This window comes from Ochotona princeps, chromosome 14, assembly GCF_030435755.1.
Source record: "Ochotona princeps isolate mOchPri1 chromosome 14, mOchPri1.hap1, whole genome shotgun sequence".
Taxonomy (NCBI): domain Eukaryota; kingdom Metazoa; phylum Chordata; class Mammalia; order Lagomorpha; family Ochotonidae; genus Ochotona; species Ochotona princeps.
Window position 1 is genome coordinate 7,371,499 of NC_080845.1, and position 20,551 is coordinate 7,392,049.

Consider the following 20,551-nt stretch of genomic DNA (forward strand, 5'->3'; position numbering starts at 1 on the left):
AATGTTTTCCCAGGGCCAGGTATTTGGCCTAACAGTTAAGATGCTCACATCCTGTTTTGTAGTGCCTGCTCTTGATACCCAGTTGCAGTTTACTGCCAGTGCAGATCTTTGGAGACAACATGGGACATAGCTCAAATGATTAGGTCTCTGTCACCATCATGAAACACCTAAACTGAGCTTCTGGCTCCTGGCTCTGACTCCTGGACACAGCCACACCCATTGTAGCTATTTGAGGAATGAACCAGCAGGTAAGAATCCACTTTTGCGTAAAAAGTGACCTCCCAGAATACTAGACCGATTTATGTAGTGATTGTGTGATGGAGAATACTACAAAAAGGAGAAAAAACTGAAAAGCCCTAGACTGCTGCTCTGTATAGACCCTGATATGGATTGATGGGAGAGTTTGCTTCTACTACAGCATAAGCATCATGATTGGATAATTTCTAATGGTGTGATTTCTAGTAGTCATACTCTCAGATTTACAACTGGTCCATCTGTTAACTCGGATAACTCAGAAGAGAAGAGTTTCTGTGTGCTTCACGTAGGGTTTCCATTTGACCTCTCTCTGCTTGTGTCCTTGTCCTGCTCCATTTGGCTACATTTGTTCTGCAGAGGTGTTTGGTATCTCCCGAAGTTGCTGCCCATCCTTCCTTTCTGTACTTTGAGATTAATTCATGTTACACAACAATAATGTAGTGACGACTGACTCCCTCCCCAGCTAAGACAAACGCAGGTGCTCTGAGCACAGCTCATGTTTTTGCCCTATGATAGTGTTTCATTGTCTTTCCCATTGCTGTCAGGCACAAGATCTCAGCTCATTCTTTTGCCCCACCTCCAGTCCCCAGTCTTGGGAAAGAATAGGAATTGGCTAATGTTGACCAGCTCAGAACGTTGTAATCTGACTCTAGTTCTGGAACAAAGAAGGAAGAGTGATCCTTGGTGGCTATTTGTGACCTCTCCCTACCAATGTCTGAGCAAGTATTCTGTCTTGCCAAGAGGCTTAAGAACAAAGGTTCCGATAAGTATCCTGGTTCGTTTCCTGAGAGTTAGGAAACCCCGGTAACTGTTGCTGTTTTTGCTGGGCCCATAGTGGATACTTAGGAACACGATAAAATTTTTACATATACTCTTTAGAAAATGATCTGGTCATGGATTTGGGGTTTTTTTCATTTCTTTTTGTTTGATTTGGCAGGGGAAGTTCAAGGAAGAAAAGATCAAGTTTCACTTTTTTTAAATTGCAAAGTCACATTTACAGAGAGGAGAAGAGACAGAAAGATCTTCCATCTGCTGTTTTACTCCACAAGTGGCCACAACAGTCAGAACTGAGCTGATCCGAAGCCAGGAGCCAGGAACTTCTTCTGGGTCACCCATGCAGATGCAGGATCCCAAGGCCTTGGGCCATCCTTGACTGCTTTCCAAGGCTGTAAGCACGGAGCTGGGTGGGAAGCAGAGCAGCCTGGATTAGAAGGGGCACCTGTATGTGATACCAGTGGCTGCCAGGTGAGGACTTTAGCCACTTGGCTAACACGGTGTGCCCTCAGCTGTTTTTCAAAATAGTTTTTGAACCGGAGACCCCCAAAGAAAAGTTATTTAAAGCCAAGAGTACTTCTGACTTGGTATACTTCAAGCTTGGTGCTGGGCTCTTTGAAATGTCCAATTAAAATAATCTGTTCCCAACCTTATGTAAACCCCACAAAATGGCTAGTGTTGTTCTAAGTGTAGTTGTTACTATTATGCAGCTCTTTTTCAGGCTGATTAATGTTATCCACAAAGGTGTTGGGGGCCCAGCGCAGTGGTCTAGTGGCTAAAGTCCTCGCCTTAAATGCACCCCAGGATCCCATATGGGCGCCGGTTCTAATCCCGGCAGCTCCACTTCCCATCCAGCTCCCTGCTTGTGGCCTGGGAAAGCAGTCGAGAATGGCCCAATGCTTTGTGACCCTGCACCCGCGTGGCAGACCTGGAAGAGGTTCCTGGCTCCTGGCTTTGGATTGGCGCAGCACCGGCCGTTGCGGCTCACTTGGGGAGTGAATCATTGGATGGAAGATCTTCCTCTCTGTCTCTCCTCCTCTCTGTATACTGACTTTGTAATGGAAAAAAAAAATCTTTAAATAAAAAAGAAACATCCTAAATAATATTGATTCTAGGTTTTTTGATAATTTACTATGCATTATGTTGAATATTTTTCATTATATTAGTACTTTTTATTTTGTTTTTGATGATGTTTACATAGTTGATCGAGGGTTAGGGAAAAGTGAGTGTGATCACTGTTTCCAACTTTTCTATTTCTTCTTCCTGTGTCTGCGGGTCGGGGGAAGGTGAGGGGAGAAGCCATATCCAATCTCCATACCAACCCAGTAAGCAGGGATGGGAAACAGCTTCCCGCTCTCAGCCTAGGTTCCCTGATGTGGCTCATGCTCCGAGGGTTCTGTACAAGTGTTTTCACTAGTTTTGAAATGCTGTCGATCTCACTGATCCAAGGGTGAGAAAATCTTTCCAAGGTCCATTGGTTGACACAGTGGACCTTATCATCTCCATTTGCCCAGATATTTGCTGTCATCGTTTGGTTGTGGTAGTTGTCTAATTTGTTCTGTCCTCCTCTGCTATGGTACCAGATGTCTTCTGCAGGCCCCAAATGGCTGCTGTATCTTCTGAGCCTGCCGTCCACTGCTCCATCTTTTCCAGGTCTGACACATGGACTCCACAGTCAGACCACCAATCCTGGACGTATGACCCAAGGCTCCCACACACACCCCTACCTGTGCAATCTCCAGACCCCTGCAAACCCACTTACCAAGTCCCCACAGGTGTGCCCCTGGGCAGCCAGTGAGCTTCGCCCAGTGCCATAGGCACCCCAGGCTACCTGACTGGAATCCCACTGGCCCTCCCACCCCCACCCCCACCCCCAGAACTCACACACCCGGCACCCACCACACAGGCAGGCCCAAGAATGTAGTAGTAGTTTCAGTGCTTAGACACTCTAATATAATGAGACAGAATATTTAAGGATGAGAAAATTAAGACAGAAGTTATGCATTGTACTTAACATCACATAGCTAGTAAGTTTGCAGTCATTTGAATCTGAATTTAACCCAAGAACTTCCTTCCTATAAAAGAAAATAGTATTGTGTCTGGAAAAACAAGGGCTGAATTCCAGCTCCAGGTTGTCCAGGTTTGTTGTCCCTTGTCCTGGAGACCCTATCTTTAATCCCTTTACTCAACAAGTTTAAAGGTCAAGCAGCAAATGTCTGAGTTCCAAAGCCCTGAGTTGGGTAATACAGAAATTCCTTGTTTCTTTTTAAGGATTCCCTGGAGGATAAGTCTTGAGAAATTAGCAGGAAAGCAGTGTTCCCTTCCCCCAACTTATCAAGCAGAGGGGTGATGACTGTTTCCAAAAGAATGTACCAAAGCTTTGGGGATAAGATCACTGGGGTGGTGAGGATACAGATCCAGTGGTTAGGAATTGACTGGATTCACTAACATGGAAGCCTAGTGCTGGGATGTATTTTTAAAGTTACTTGTAGCTTCTTAATGCTGTGTACTCAGTAACTAGGGGGAGTAACTTCCCATTTAATAAATGGGGATCCTGAGGTCAGAGAATTGAAGTGCCTTGCTCAAGTTTATGCAACTAATAAATGTTGCACAGCTGGTTTTAAAGCATGTAATTCCACGCTGCCTTTTACTTTAGTTGTCTGTAGAACTGTGGATTTCACAGAATCCTAGTTGAGTTTTGTTTTTAAATCACAAAACATGAATCTAATACCCATTTGCACCATCAGTGGTGGGTATCAGGAAATCAGAGTTGAGTCAAATCTGATATTTTACTGTGTTTTACAGATCCATGGACAGCAAGGTACATGAAGAAATGAAACTGGAAATTCATTGGCTTGGAATCTTTAGGGCAGGGAAGAATTGGGAAAGGTTTTTTTGCAGGAGGCAGTACTGAATTAACTGAGAGCTAAATAATTTATGGAAACTGGTCAGGCGAAGGAACAGAGCAAACAAAGGATGGTTTGGGAAACTTGAAATAGCACTGTTCACTTAGAGTATTGGGAATGTGAGACAGGAAGGCAGAAAGGCTGGTAAGGGGTTCCCTCAGAAAGGCCTGTGGGAGTTTGGAAAGGTGCCTTTCTTCTGGCAGTAGCTTTTAAAAAATGTAAGTAAAAAGGACTAGGCTTTATTTGAGTTTTAGAAGCCAGCCAGGATGGAGAATTAGGTGGAAATGCGGGAGAAGTGTAGATCAAAGAGCAGTGAAAGAAATAGAGACTAGAAAGACATACCTATAAGAAAGCTCTTGAAATGGGCCAAGTGAGAGATAATAGTCACCCAGACTGTAAGACAGGTGTAGAAGTAAATAGATGGCTTCAGGGGGATTTGTTTGTTCAACTTTTTACGTAACAAGAAATATTTCGTATAAAGTATATTGAATCCATTTCTGCTGCTTTAATCACCATGGTGTAATTAATCTCTTCTTTCTGCTTCCTTCCATGTCTTACTATTTTTCATTTACTTAAAAGGCATAGTGACAGAGGGAGAGAAAGAAAGAGATCTTCCATCTGCTGGTTCATTCCTCAGATGTGGAACAGCCAAGGTGAGTCAGGCTGCAGCCAGGTGCCAGGAATCCATCCAAGCCTCCCACACAGGTAATAGGAGTCCAAGGACTTGGTCCATTATCCTCTTTCTGCCCGGTAAATTAACAGGAAGCTGGATTGGAAGCATGGAGTACTGGGACTCAAACCCAGTGTGGAATGTGGACACCCCAAGTAAGGGCTAAACCTACTGCACCACAGTGCCACCCCCACCTCCATATTGTTTTGAGGCAAATCTTAGATATATTATTCCATTATATATTTCTGGGAAAAAGGTTGTATAGGTTTTTCTCTCATCTTTTTTCTCCAATTAAAGGGATTGGGTAGTTTCTCAGTTTGAATTTGCCACAGCCCAGATTTTACTGGTTTAAACTTACATGATATATATGAATGTGTTCCTCTAAACTTTATAATTCCTTGATTTTATTAGATGGATCAAGAGGTTTGATAACCTTCAGTTTCAACATTTTGGCAAAGTTACATCATGGAGGTTTTGAGGTGGTCCCTAAATCTTTTTGTAATGCTAATAGTTGTTGATGATCAGTATGCAGGATGTTTTGCTTCGTAATTATATTCAGAATCTTGTATTTCATAATAATTAGCTGAATGGCATTTATAATGAGAGTATTTCTTTTGTTTGTTTTTTAAAATACTTATTTATTTTCATTGGAAAGGCAGATATACAGAGAGAAGAAGAGACAGAAAGATCTCCCATCCACTGGTTCACTCTCCAAGCAGCCGCAGTGGCCAGAGCTGAGCCAATCCAAAGCCAGAAGTTTCTTCTGAACCTCCCACGTGGATGCAGTGCGCCAAGGCCTTGGGCCATCCTCTGCTGCTTTCCCAGGCCACAAGCAGGGAGCTGGATGGGAAGTGGGGCCGCCTGGACATGGACTGGCACCTATAACGGGATCCCAGAGCGCGCAAGGGGAGGACTTTTGCCACTAGGCTACCGCTGGGCCCCAGAGAGTATTCTTAACTGTGAATTGCCCTGTGGTATAGTTCATCTAGAACAAGGAGGAAGAGGCAAACAGTAACAAAGTTGCTGCCTGCATCTCCTTGTGGGTGCCTTTTTGAGTCCCAGCTGGTCCACTTCAGTTTCAGATTCCTGGTAATGGCCTGGAAAAAAAAACCAGCAGATTTTTTAGAAGAAGCTGCTGGTTTAGGCCTCACCTGGGCTCCCCCACCCCTGGCCCGAGGGCAACCAGAAGATGTAAACCACCCCCCCTACGGTGTCTGTCTGTTTATCTCTCTTCCCCTCCCTCTGGTTCTCCTTTCCTCCCTTCTTCTGTCTGTGTAGCATTGACTTTTTGATTTTGAAATAAATCTTTTAAAAAAAGAAAAAGAAGGGCTCGGCAGCGTGGCCTAGTGGCTAGGGTCCTCGCCTTGATCCCATATGGCCGCTGGTTCTGGTCCTGGCAGCTCCACTTCCTCTCTGTCTCTCCTCCTCTCAGTATATCTGACTTTGTAATAAAAATAAAATAAATCTTGAAAAAAAAAAGAAAGAAAAAGGATATTTTTTTCCCTTTATTTAATAATCTTTAGCATGACAAATTGCTTCCACAGCATTCTTCATTGATGATAAATCAGTTATCTTAAGATGCAGGTTTATTTTAAAGGCAGAGCAACAGAGAGGAAGGAGTGGGATTGGGAGGAAAAGGAAGAAAGTGGGAAAGGGAGTGAAAGTGGGAGAGACAGACATCCCTGTCTCTTCCATGGGTGACAGCGGCCAAAGCACTTGGACCACATCATCTGCCTCTCCAGTTGCTTTAGCACAAGTTGAGTGGGAAGCAGAACATTCAGGACTTACAATTGCACTGAGATGCTGGTGTTCCAAAAGGTAATTTAATCTGCAGTTCAACACCAGCCTTGAAAAAATAATTTTTTTTAAAGGTTTATTTATTTTATTACAAAGTCAGATGTACAGAGAGGAGGAGAGGCAGAGAGGAAGATCTTCCGTCCAATGATTCACTCCCCAAGTGAGCCACAACGGCCTGTACGCGCCAATCCGGAGCCGGGAACCAGGAACCTCTTCCGGGTCTGCCACGCGGGTGCAGGGTCTCAAGGCTTTGGGCTGTCCTCGACCACCCTCCCAGGCAAGATTTATTTGTTTTTATTGGAAAGAAAGATTTACAGAGAGAAGAAAAGACAGAAAGATCTTCTGTCCACTGATTTACTCCCCAAGTGTCCACAACAGCTGGAACTGAGCTAATCTGAAGCCAAGAACCAGGAGTGCCTCTTCTAGGTTTCCCATGTGGGTGCAGGGTTGCAAGGCTTTGGGCCGTCCTTGTCTGCTTTCCCAGACACAATCAGGGAGCTGGATTGGAAGTGGAGCAGCCCATTTAGGATCCAGACCCTTGTAAGGTGAGGAGTTAACCTCTAGACGATCATGCTGAGCCCTGAAAAATCAAATTTTAGTGTCCTTATTAATGGGCAGATTTTTGTTTCAGGTTATTGTAAGGATAGTAAGTTCTCCTACCTGTTCAGTTGTCTAGGTGGTTGATTCATCAGTTTTTGAGTTGGTAGAAAAGACAGGTTAAATATAAGTCTGGTGAAAGTGGAAGAAAGAGTCAAGGCAACGTTCCTAGGTTATTGATTTGGGTGGTTGATGCCACTCACTGAGAAGGGAATGCACAAAGAGCAGGTGTAAAAGGAAGACATGTCAGGACACATCTAAGGTTCTTATGGTAGCTGCCTCTAGGTGGAGCTGTCCAGGCAGCAGTTAGATGTCTGAATGTGAGAGGCAGAGAACTCGTCTGTCACTTCAGAGGGGACTTTGTTGCTGTGTATGGTTGACTGAGATTGAGATTGTGTGTGCGGTTTGATAAAAATCATTCCTTTTACCATCTGGAGTAAGGGTCCACTAGAAGACTGGTTGGCAGCTGTTGTTGTCTCTTGTGTGTGTACGCTTTAGGGACAGCTTCAGGTTCTAGTAGAGTAGGAAGGACAAATTGGCTTACAAATAGGATTCTCACTTTGCCGGTTTACAACCGGTCTTGTTGGTTTTCAGATTTATTATACCTGACCCTCAATTAGTGGAGAATTCTGTTTATAGGTAGGCTATGTTGGAGCTGCAGTTGCAGTTGGGAAAACTAGTTTTGGCTTTGAAGGAATAGCCTGGGGGCGGTCTTTTGTGAATATTTGTATTCCTGAAGGATTTTCTTTACTTTTCCATGTTTCTGTTCTCTAAAGCAACTCTTAGCTTTTCTTCTTTGCTTCCATCAGCAGATACTCATTAGAGGTGGGGTTCAAGCGTGGCTGCTTAATCTGCTGTTTTGAATATTACATCCCAAAGCAGAGTGCCTTACTGCTTTTCTGATTCAGCTCCCCGCTAATGTGCTTGGGAAAAAAGGAAAGACGGAGAAAGATCTTCCATCTGCTGGTTCATTCCCAAGTGGCACTAACAGCCAGAGCTGAGCCGATCTGAAACCAGGAGCCAGGAGCTTCTTATGCCTCTCACGTAGGTGCAGGGTCCCATGGCTTTGGGTCATCCTCTGCTGTTTTCCCAGCATAGAGCTGGATGGGAAAAACTAGCAAGAACTAGCAGCCATTTGAGATGTCAGCACTTGGTGGTGGAGGAACGGCCATTTGAGCAATCCCACTATCCCTGAAGGTGTAATTTGACTGTCTGATTTTAGGATTGGGAGAAGGGAGTCATTTTTTTTTTAAGATTTATTTATTTTTATTGGAAAGGCAGATTTACAGAGAGAAGGAGATGAAGGATCTTCCATCCACTGATTTACTCCCCAAGTGGCCACAATGGCCAGAACAGAGCGATCTGAAGCCAGGAGCCTGGAGCTTCTTCCTGGTCTCCCATGCAGATGCAGGATGCCAAGGTATTAGGACATCTTCAACTGCTTTGTTAGGCCACAAGCGGGGAGCTAGTTGGGAAGTGGAACAGCCGGGACACGAACCGACACCGATATGGGATCCAAGAGGATGCAAGGCAAGGACTTTAGCACTAGGCTATTGAGCTGGGCCCAAGAATGGAATCTTAAGATGTGTCATAGAGGAGGCAATATTTAAATTGAGTCCAGAAAGTTCTATAAGTGTGAGTGTAAGATATTTCGAAGTGGTGAGAAGGCAGTAGATTCTAGACAGATGGAAGAGCTGACCATAATGACAGTGTAAGTGGGGCTGTATAACTAGAGAGGTAGGAGATGAGTCTGGAGAGCATCGCTGGGTTGCTAAGGGCCTGGAAAGCATGGCCTTTCATACAGTGGGTGGAAGAACCTTTTCTCCTAGTCCTCACATGGGACTGAGTTCCTAGTAGGCAGAAGTGTTTTCCTTTATCTCTAGGTCTCTGGATTGAGTGAATGGATAGGCAGACACGTGGAACCACCTCATTTTGGGGACGGGAAACTCACCTATTTAATTATTCATGTTTAAATTCCTTGGTTTTGTCAAATTTTCTTTTTGCAGTTGATCTGTTCTAGTTGGAATCCTAACAGATACATACATGTGTTCCATTGTTATTTTTTAGGCTATTCTTTAAAATGTGTATGTGTGTGTATGTATTTTATTTATTGAAAAGGTGGAGTGATAGGTAGAGAAAGATAAAGGGGTCTTCTGTCCAGTTGTTCACTCTCCACATTGCTAGCCAGCTGGGGATGAGCCAGGCCAAAGCCAGAGGCCTGGCTCTCATCTGCATTTCCCAGCAGCGCTCTGATTACGAAACACTGATACTGCAGACTTAGCCTACCTCACCATGATGCTGCCCCCATGAGACTCTTAGAACATTCCCTGTTCTCTTCTTCCACACTGGATCACATTACTCTCCTCCGGGTTAAATCCTGACTTCATAGCATTGAAACTACAGTCTTTCATTGTCTTCCCCATGCTGCCTTTGCTTCTGGTCCTAAAATACCTTTCCCACTGGAGTACTTAGAGCACTGTGCAGTTCAACTCATCATATAGCTTCTCTGCGGTATGCTTGTATAATCCAAGGAGTTATTTCTTACACTTTCATATTCTATTTTTTGAAAAGATTTATTTATTTATTTTAAAGGCAGATTTTCAGAAAGGAGAAAAAGAGAAAGAAATCTCTTTAATTTGCTGGTTCTTTTCCCCAAATGACCACAATGACCAGAGCCGAGCCAGTCCGAAGCTAGGAGCCAGGAGTTTCTTCAGGTCTCCCACATAGGTAAAAGATGCCAAGGATTTGGGCTGTCCTTCACTGCTTTCCTACGCCAAAAACAGGGAGGTAAATTGGAAGTGAAGCAGCCGGGACACAAACAGGCATCCATATAGGTATAGGACTGGCCAGTTGAACCATCAATCCAACCCCATATTTCCTTACTCTTAATATTTTCCTTTGCTGCTGCTGCTGTTTGATGGCACTCTTACTATCAAATTATCACTCACCTATTTGCATAACAAGTTGGTATGTATAGCATGGTCACAGTGAGACTTCAGGGCTTTGCAGCTGATGTGTCTCATCATGCCGACATAGAGCTCACCAGCGTGAGTGTACAGTCAGATGGAAAAACTTCAGTCTGTGGAATATTTTGTTAGTTTCCAGCTCTGATAATTTTTCTCTGAAATATGAATTTTTTCTATTTTCAGGAATAGAAGACATATCTGGAAACTTTATTAAAGTTTGGGTTTTTTTGCTTCTGTTCTTTGCATTCAGTAGCTTAGTCCAAGATAGTGTGGACTTATCCCTAAACAGGAAAAATTGACTCCCTCCTTCAGTGTCTGTGTTGAAGGTCTCACAGATGAGAGTGAAAAACCTTGGACCCTTGTGTTTTGTTTTTGCTTTAATATTTTCAAGGTTCAAAAGGAATTTAGAATGCTTCCTGGGGTGTTTGCCCTGGTCGTTTAAGACAACTGTTAGGTCATCTGCATTGTAGTACTTCAGAGTACCTGGATTCAAGTTGGTAAGTTTAAATAGCATCTCTTTGTGTCTGTGTTGTCTGACCCTGTCTCTTAAAATACATATATATGTATAAGTACATGTGTTTACACGTAAAATTAAAACCATTTTATTCTTATTTCTCCTGTTAAAAGGGGATATTTATTTGAGAGCAAGAGTGTCTTCCATGTGCTGGTTCACTCCATGAACAGGTGCAACAACTATGGCAGGTTCAGCTTGGAACTTCATGTGAGTGGCAGGGGCCCAAGTAATTGGACCATCTCTTGGACTCCTAGGCACATTAGCAGTCACCTGGATCACAAGTGGAGCGGCTGAAACTCTGATATGGGCTGCCAATGTTGTAAATAGTGGCTTAACCTACTGTTCCTCAGTGCTGGTCTCAAGCATATTTCTCATTTTCTAAATTGGAGGGATTCCCTCCGTGGCAGTGGCCATATGCCTTTTGCTTTGCTTCAGGCTTTCAGTAGAAGTTTCATGAAAACAAATATAAGTTAGCATTGTGGGATTAGTGAATTAAGCTACTACCTGCAAAGCCAACATCCCATAATGGGTGCTGGTTCATGTCCCAGCTGCTTCCCTTTTTTTGAAGCGCTTTTTCTCCATTTTCTCCATCTTTGAAGTCCAAGTTGGGGCAGGTATTTAGTAGTAAAGAGGTCCATGTCCCATATTGGGGTGCCCTGGCTTGATAACTGCCTCTGACTCTTAATTTCAGCTTTTGGAAGGCAGCAGAGCTGACTCAGGTAATTGAATTTGTCTACCTATATAGGAGACCCTGATTGGGTTTGCAGCCCCTTCTTGGGCTTGGCCCAGCTTTGGGCATCATGTGTTTTTGGAGAGAGAATCAGGGAGGGAGTAACTCACATTCTCACTCGCTTTTCTCTGTCTATGTCAAGCACATAAATTTTTCCAAATTAAAAGGGGGTTGGTCCCGAGGCTTGGTAGGCCAAGCCTCTGCCTGTGGCACCAATGTATTATATGAGCGCCACTTGGTATCTCATGGGTGTCGGTTGGTGTCACAGCTGCTCTGCATCTGATCCGGTTCCCTGCTTAAGGCCTTAGAAGGCAGTGGAGAATGACTCAGGTCCTTAGGCCCTGCACCCACGTAAGGGCCCTGGAAGAGGATCCTGGCCTTGTTTCGGCTCGGCTGCAGCTGCTGTGGCCATTTGGGGAATGAACTAGCTCCCTCTCACTGTCTGTCTCTCCTCTCCATGTAAGTCTGCCTTTCAAATAAAAATAACTAAATCCTTAAACTGATAAGGATTTTTTAAAAGGTTCGAGCGTAATCTGTGTCTTGGTCTACTAAGGTTGTTCTGTTCATAACTTGGACTCAGATATTACAGTTTGTAAATGCTCCATATGTTTGAGGTATTTTGTGCATCTCTCTTTTTACGATGCAAATCAGGCAGAGCCTGTTACTGATTGTTTCTTTTTTCTCTTGTCTTACTTGTAGATTTCTTTTACTCTTCCTAAATGATTTTTTCCCTCTACAATTGGTTTTAACAAGCTTACTGAATGTCCTGCGTAAGGTTCAGAGGTTCTTAGATTTCCATAGCCAGTGCAGGGGATTCTCTTCTGCCTTCATCACCAGAGCCTAGAAAGCGCTCTCACAGAGAACCACAAGTGCCAAGGGCCAGCATTGTGTGCTACAGGTTAAGGAGCTTTCCCATATGGGAAGTCCATTCCAGTCCTGGTTGCTCCGCTTCCCATCCAGCATCACTGCTTAATGTGCCTGGGAAAGCAGCAGAAGATGGCCCAAGTGCTTGAACTCCTACCACCCATGTGGGAGACTCAAATGGAGTGCCTGGCCCAGTCCTAACTGCAGTAGCCATTTGGGGAGTGAATCTTTGGAATGAAGATTTATCTCTGTAAGTATGCTAAAGAAATAGTGCTGTATGTTGTAAGAATACTACCTGTCCACTTTTTTTTTTAAGATTTATTTATTTTTATTGGAAAGGTATACAGAGAGGAGGAGAGACAGAGAGGAAGCTTCACTCCCCAAGTGACAGCGACAGCTGGGTTTCCCATGCGGATGCATGGTCCCCACGGCCCTGGGCTGACCTCAACTGCTTTCCCAGGCCACAAGCAGGGAGCTAGAAGGGAAGCAGGGCTGCCGGGACACAAACTGGCGCCCACATGGGATCCTGGTGCGTGCAAGAGGAGGACTTTAGCCTCTAGGCTACTGGGCTGGGCCAGACTATCTGTCTTCTTAAACTATGTCAAAGATTTGTCCTCAGGCTTATGAGTGCACCAAGAATGATTAATAAGACCTACCCTTGAAAATCAAGGTTCTTCCTTGAGTCTTGCCTTGAGGAGCCTGACTGATATCCCGTGGTGCGAATAAAGCCTCAGGGCTTCGCTCCACTGCATTGTGCACATTCACACTCACGTACTGGTTTCTGATCCCACATCCTTCAGGGAGACAGAGTGCCCTTGGAAAATGTTTCCGATGACATAGCTGTTCATTGGTGGGCTTACCCGTTAGGCCCTGCTCCCACCAATCTATAGTGACTTTTCTGAAATGATTTAGAGCTGGAAAGACCAGGAAGGAACTGTTCATGTCTTTTCTGTGTGGGAGTGGGAAATCTGGTTAGTATGTTGGTATTATGAAAACACTAATGCAATTGATGGCAGTGGTAGAACATTTATTTTTAGGCAGTCATGTAAGCTTTTCTTCTCTGAGTATCTGATCTCTTTTTGTTGAAGTCCTATTATGTAAGAGGGCCCAAATGCTATTTAGTAGTTATTTGCCATTCAGATAGATGGCTGCCAGCTCCAAGAAGGATCTTAATTGTTTCTGGACTATTGCTTCAAAGGTATACCTGGCCTATTAAATTCTTCCCCAAACTAGACTGGCAAGGAAGGGAAATTGTATGAAATGAAACACTGTGTAGGTAAGAAAAAAGCATTTACTTCAGGACTCTGTCGGTAAGGCATGCTGCCATCTCTGCGGAATTTGCCTGTTTATTGTGTTCTGATATCTGAGTGGATCCCTAAGTGACATCGCAGGGGTTCTCTTTCTCAGCCTTTGCAGCTCTGCAGCAAGGGGGGGTGTGTGTGTGTATGCAGATCTGGTGTTAAACATGCTGATGGGCGTCCCTAAAGTGGTTCACAGCTCAAGGAAGCTGCAGCAAGAGGTTTCCTTTGAAGTGGCAATCTTCTGATTGAGGGGCAGGATACAAAATTTCTGACCTTTGCTTTCTCAAAGGATTTTGCAGACCTAGCTTCTCTCCACATGCTTCACCAAAGAACTAGTATGTGTGTACAGAGCATGGAAATGAAGGGCTAAAGTTAAAGTAAAGCGGTACAAATGACTCACAGCTTCATGTTTTAATTTTCTCAGAAGAATTTGTCTTGTCATTGTTTATTATAATGACAAAAAGCAGGGTATTCCACTCTTATTCCCCCACTCCCAGAGACCCCAGATGCTGAACGGAGTTCATGTTTTATTTGTCCCTGTTGTTAAAGATTTTAGTTCTAAATTTTCTAATCCAGAAATATATGGTATAGAATAATTTTTGAATAAAAGAGAAAAATAACCTCACCAATTAAGAACTTTCAAAAATTAAGTCCTTCTTAAGACCTTTGCCTTTTAAAATCTCAATTTTATGACTCGAAAAGTATTTCTCCTAAATGTTCCCTTAGTAGTTTTCTGAGAGATGTGCTAGGCAGTAGTGTTAAGAAAAGAAAATAGGTCTATCAGTCCCATTGAGATAACCTTTGGTAATAAACGAACTCCATACTCGCCGTGACCCCAGAGCCTGAACTTTGTAATCACATGACTGGCTTGTAAACTGACCTGTTAGGATGACTGTCGTTGTAGTCGTAGTCCAGGCTTAAAGAGAGAAATTGACCAAGTGTCGGAAGGGTGGTCATCAGGCTGGACTTGTCCTGTAATCTCCGTTTCTTCATGGCTGCAATAGCACTTCTCCTCAGACTCGGAGAAGCATGAAATGGAGACATGGGAAGGTAAGAGAGTGTGGTTTCGTTCTGGGGCACAAAGCTAAGGGTTAGAAATGCTGTTTGAAGAGTTGGAGTAAATAAAGCTCTGAGAAGGGAGGCAGTCACAGACAACTGCGATCTTTTGGTTTTGGGGGGCTTGTTTTGTTTTGTTGTATCTTGGCAAAATTCAGCCATCAAGTTTTCACATTTGCACTAACTGACTGTAAATGTTTGAGAATAGAGAAAAGACTCAAGGCAGGGCTGTTGGTTGAATTGATTGTTGTGACTGATGTTTTTAAAAGAGCAAATTAAAAAGTAAATTTAATTCGGACAAGGATTTAAACATTTTTAACTTATTGTTTATATTTCAAAATTATATACTTACTGACAGACTTTGCTTATAGAGTCCTTTATTCAGTTCATCATCTACCAAAAAAGTTGCATTTAATACTGTTAGTTACAGATAAAATTAGGATCATGGATCATGAATAAGGCAGCTTCATTCTCTCTGCAGAAACTTAAGAATTTGGGATGTTAAACTAAGCCAGTGCTAACTTTCAGGTATATTATTTGTAAAACGGGTAAATTTTTTGTGCGTATGTGTGAATAGTGACCAGTTTGTTCCAACTTATTTGTTTTAAATACATTTTTAAATACATTCTTTGTTACATTGGAAGCACAACTATTCCCCAACTTTATTCTCTGAACAAGAAACAAAATAGTCACGCAGTGAGTCTCAGTGTTAAGGATGTGCTGTATTTGTCAAGCACAGGGGGTCTCAGCTTTGGCAAGGACTTTTTCTCACAGCCAAGTGCTGCTGAGCTGTAGCTAGAGGAGTGCCTGACGCTTTGAAGCAGTTGATAAATTTCTGGGAATGGCATTAACCCTATGAAATAATCCTGGGAAAGCTTCCCAGCCCCTTGCAGCATGGCCAACATCTGCCCTAGCCGGCTCTGAAGTTTCGTTCTCTCTCAAACCAGGAAAGGGACTGCCCCCTAACAGCTTTCTTTGCAGCAACAAGGACTTTGCTTCCTTCGATGTTGTCTCCCAGTACTTCAAGTGCCAGAATTATTTCTCTAGTCTTTTATTTTATTGTGAGAAAAGAAAGTTTACTGAAATTATCGAGTCACATTTAAGACCCTTTACTCTCATCTCCCCCCCCTACCCCCGATATTCCTGATATACTAGCTTTTCTAGAAAGGGAGAAGATTTGCTTTGGGTCCTTTGGTCCTTTAGGAGTGAGCAGGGGTACTAGAGCAGTAGTTCTGTGATATGGGAAAAGAGAACTTGGAAAGGTTTCGATTGTGGGTTTTTTTGTTTGTTTTTCAATCTGCTTGAATTGGTTTGTGATGATCCAGCAGTTCTAAGAGAGCAAACAGGTTTGCAAAAAAAGTCCCCCACTTGCAGTTCATTTTTATTTGAAGTATAGCAACTTTTAATTTTTCTTAGCTGTTCAATGGCAGAAAATAACCTGTGATACTAAAATAAGAACTTTTATTAAGTAAGGAAATAAATATTTTCACCTGAATCTTACACACAAAGTTCTAGTGAAGCAAAATGAATTATCCCAGCACACAGAGGTCCTTGGAAGCATAAAAGGCAAAATATTCGAATAACTGCTTACACAACTGCTTATAAAAAAGATCAATTTAAAAAAAGTGCTACTGTAAAAAGAAAAAGAAAAGCATTGCCTGGTTGGGCCCTTGTCCATTTAAATTAACCTTTGTCACTGCTGGGCATACAAATGTTTTGTTTTAGTTCACAGAGGGTTAACGCTATTGAAGCTTTCACTGTGGCAGGCCTGATCTGTGGAGTCATACAATCTGGTCTTTCAGCCCTGCCAGTCGCTAGGCAGGAAGTCTTATTTCTTAAGCTATCTTTCAGAATGGGGGTTGGGATCTGGAGAAAGGTGGGGGAAGGGCTTTGGAGCATCTGTAAGGATCAATAACAGAGAGAGAGCTGCGCGAGAGAAGCCATTGTGCACACTTCAAGATAGATGCAGCCCTGTGCGTGGCCCCTGCCTGGCGGGACAGACACCTACACCAAAACAATGCCACTGCTTGAATGCAGTGTGAAAATGAGGTTGCTTCTAACAGGAGTAAAACACAACTGGAGTGTTCTTTCAATATTTGAAAATATTCTCAGTCCTTAACTGCACATTAGGTGAGCCCCTCTGGAAATAATGCCAAATTGATTTTTAATGTCTTTTGTCCTCATGCTAATACTGTATTGAATTGGAGAGTGTGATCATTTTGGTCTTGGTCTCATGAATCAAAGGTTTGCGTAGTGTTTCTGCTTCCGTGAGGCTCCGGTTCCTGCCCTCGTCTCTTCTCGTCTCTTCTGTTCTCTTCTCGTCTCCTCTCGTCTCTTCTCCCTCGCTTCCTTCCCCCCTTTCCTCCTTCCCTTCCTTTCCTCTCTCTCCCCCTCACCCCTTTTAAAATATTTTAACATTTGCTTTTTACCCTGTTGGTTTTGAAGGCATCATTAAGGAACTGACAAGCAACAAACAAACAAACAAACAAAAAACACCACCCGAATTTGGTTTGGATTTGAGTAACACATGGGTGAAATCTTACCGCCAACAGCTTGTATTGGCTCTTGAAACTTCAACTGAGCTAAACAGATGTTCTTTAGTGTGTTATTTTGAGATCATTTAAGCCAGTCATCAGTCAAGAAAGCTACACAAATCAAAAACTTGAAAATGCACTGGCATTGTGATATTCTGCCACAACTTAAAGCATATTATAAAGACACCAGAAATACCTGAGTGTGGGAAAATGAGCTGTTTCACTAATGAAATTGTGACCTTGAAGGCAGTACAATTTGTTGTTCTTTTACTCCAACCCAGAATTTTATTTTACGTATTTCCCTTTGTAAACTCTAGTGTAATATTCCTGTCTTACTGTATCCTTTTACCCGGAAGTGAAATGATATTTCACTAGATAATTATATGATGCAAATTGTTATGGCAGAGGAGAGGAAAGTGGAGTCACTGCTGTCTCTTTTTCATTAGAAATCTGAAATCATACACAACCTCCAATATTTAAATATTTCAGGCATAAAAATTACATGAACCAACTGAGGTCCGTGTCACAACTACAGACATATGAATCTTTAATTCATGCCCTTTTTTTGGGAGAGAAATGATAATTCAGTTTTATCACCACATATACTGCCTCTTTAATAACAATTCTATATTATTCTGTATTTAAACTAGAAGATCATTTATTTTAATGGGCATTTTCCAGAGATTTACAAATATTGCTAACAAAACTCAGAAGTTTAGTTGCCATTTATATTTATTAAAATGGAGTATGAAACTTGCCATGACCCTTTTGAACAATGTGGTCTTTAATGTGTGTTAAGGGCAGGGTCTCGTGAAGGAAAAGCCGTAAAAGTCCTCAGGGTTCAAGATGAGCTTGGGATTTTGGCCCATTGCTTTTGTCATTTTCACACACAAACATCACTGCAATCACTTTGATTTAGCATCCTTAATACAATGAGGTGTGAGAACAAAAGGATATCAGAAGCCCAACTATGGATGCCAGAAAAAATAGTGTGGCGCCCCCTCGCCCCATTTTTTTCAGATCATGGTTTTTTAAGCTCTGTTCCCCTGCTACTGGGATTCTTTTAAGCCAAAGAAATCAGTCATTTTATAAGACTCTTCTTTTTTGCATGTAGCAGATTTTCCATTGAAAAACAAGCCATAGCAGTAGCAAATATTTTTTTTTGGCATTGTAAAAAGTCTTTTCCTAAGAAATTGACCTGAAAACAAAACTCTAATTGGGAAAACCGTATCTACACATATTTCAAGGTTGAGAGTTTGAGGACATTTCCAGTGCACGGCTGTTTTACGTATTTTCAAAAGCCTACTAGATGTAAAGGTCATTGCTAACTCTATCAGGGTCTAGATGCTCACACTGTGATTCAAGGAGCTTGCATTAATCAGGGTGAGAGGCATGGAAGGTCAGAAGTCAGCTGGCTGGTGGGCCCGATGGACTGTCAGTGTAGCCAATCAGAATTGCTGTGGGATTTTTAAACCATTAAAACAAAAAACAAAAACTGCCAGTGCCTCTGTTGCCTCCAAGTGGATCTCTTCGCCTGTCCCGGTGCCCGGATGGCTCATAAAACCTTGGCCACATCACTTGCCTTGCTGTATCAGCCCCCTGGTGATGGAAAAAGAACCTCCTCAGCCACCTCTGTCATTGGGCTAAGTCACTAGGAGCCAGTTTCCTCAGATATACGAGAAGGAAGAGTAATCCCTGATTCACAGGATTGCAGTGGAAATTTAGTAAAAGCAGCTCTGTCAGCGCCCAGAAGTGGATTTCAAAAAGTAATGACTTTAGGAAGATGAGGAAGAAAAATATTCTTGGGTGAGCCTATGACTGGTGCTGTCCATCATCCAAGCACAAAGGTCCCCAGAGAAGGTAAGTGTCAGGGAGGGGCTTTTTGGACATTTACCCTTGAAAATGCTGTGTAACCAGTGGGACAAGCTGCAGCACTTTCTCCTGGAACTGCTATGTAATACGTAATGAGTAGGTTCCTGTACAGCTGGTGGCCTTTGCCCTACAGATGTGTTGACTGGAAGACAAAGTAGAGGGAATGGATTGTAAGAGGTTTAAATCTTAGGAATGTAAGGGTAGCAAAGTAACTGAAAAGTTGAGGAAGATAAGTTATTTTTTTTAAGTTTGGTTAAATAAAATAGCAATTACTTGAAAAGGATAAGGAAGGGAAGGAGGGAGGGAATATCATTGTGTTCCTAGAAGATTATGTAAACATTACATTGAATTTGTTAAAAACTAATTAAAATTAAAATAACAAAAGATGCATCTGCATGACTGTTAGAACTATAACCAGAATTACAGAGAGGGAGAGACAGAGAGAGATTGTCTTTCCACTGCTTCACTGCCCAAATAGCTGCAATGGCTGGAGCTGGGCAAGGGCTGAAGCTGGGAACCAGGAGCTTCTTCTGGATCTCCCCAATGGGTGCAGGGTCCCAAGGTCTTGGGCTGTTCTCTGCTGCTTTCCTTGAGCATCAGCAGAGAATTGGATCAGAAATAACTTTCTACGTGGGTTTGAGCACTGCCAGCTTATTTCCTTATTTGAAGGTTGAAGTGTGACTGCTTGGAGTAAACATAAACTGTCCAACCTGAACAAGCCTGTTTCACTCCCTTTTGCACCCTGAGCCTTTGCAGTTTAGCACGCCTAGTCCCCAAAACTGACTCTCAATAGTATATGATTTTCAGTCCTCTTGTCACATTGATCATCTGCCTTTTCCCCTATTTCTATCCCCATGTGAATATATTTTTAAGATAATCTCCCATACTAGTAGATGAAACCAAAACCAATTTGTTGTTCACGCCTAAAGTCTAGGAGTTATTCCTTAATTGTTTTAAAGACTGACAGTATACCTTGTCCATCCTAACTCTAAACAGGTCTCGGATCTCCTCTTTAATTGCTAATACTACTACCCCTAGTTTAGACCACCATCACTTCTCACCCAGATGACCATTTAGTTACTTCTCTTGGTCTCCCTTCAGTCCATTTTTAAATCTCGTGTGTATATTTTTTTAAAGATTTATTCATTTTTTATTACAGCCAGATATACACAGAGGAGGAGAGACAGAGAGGAAGATCTTCCGTCCGATGATTCACTCCCCAAGTGAGCCACAACGGGCCGGTGCGCACCGATCTGATGCCAGGAACCTCTTCCTGGTCTCCCACGTGGGTGCAGTGTCCCAATGCATTGGGCCATCCTCGACTGCTTTCCCAGGCCACAAGCAGGGAGCTGGATGGGAAGTGGAGCTGCCGGGATTAGAACCGGCGCCCATATGGGATCCCGGGACTTTCAAGGCGAGGACTTTAGCCGCTAGGCCACGCCGCCGGGCCCTAGTGTATATATTTTTAAAGATTTATTTTTATTGGAAAGCCAGATAGGATAGGAGGAGAGACAGATCTTCCATCTGTTGATTCACTCCCCAAGTGGCTGCAATGGTTGAAGCTGCACCTTTCCAAAGCCAGGAGCTAGGGGCCTGTTCTGGGTCTCCCATTTGGGTGCAGGGTCCCAAGGCTGCATGAGAAGCTGGCTGGATTAGAACCAGCACTCATATGGGATCCCAGCACGTGCAAAGTGAGGGCTTTAGCCACTAGGTTA

At 42.9% G+C, this 20,551-nt stretch overlaps 1 protein-coding gene across 7 annotated transcripts in view; it reads left to right on the plus strand.

Moving 5' to 3' along the window:
* NR6A1 (nuclear receptor subfamily 6 group A member 1) overlaps positions 1-20,551 on the plus strand; it is a 195,281-nt gene that overhangs the window by 127,198 nt on the left and 47,532 nt on the right. The window contains exon 1 of one of the 7 annotated variants that reach the window (XM_058672568.1): positions 14,275-14,424. The exons of 5 other annotated variants lie outside the window; for them this stretch is intronic. In XM_058672568.1, coding sequence (XP_058528551.1) covers positions 14,409-14,424 — 16 coding nt within the window. In that variant the 5' untranslated portion in view covers positions 14,275-14,408. Of the gene's footprint in view, positions 1-14,274; positions 14,425-20,551 lie in introns of those variants that run through there. One more of the 7 variants, XM_058672569.1, reaches the window with a different exon arrangement.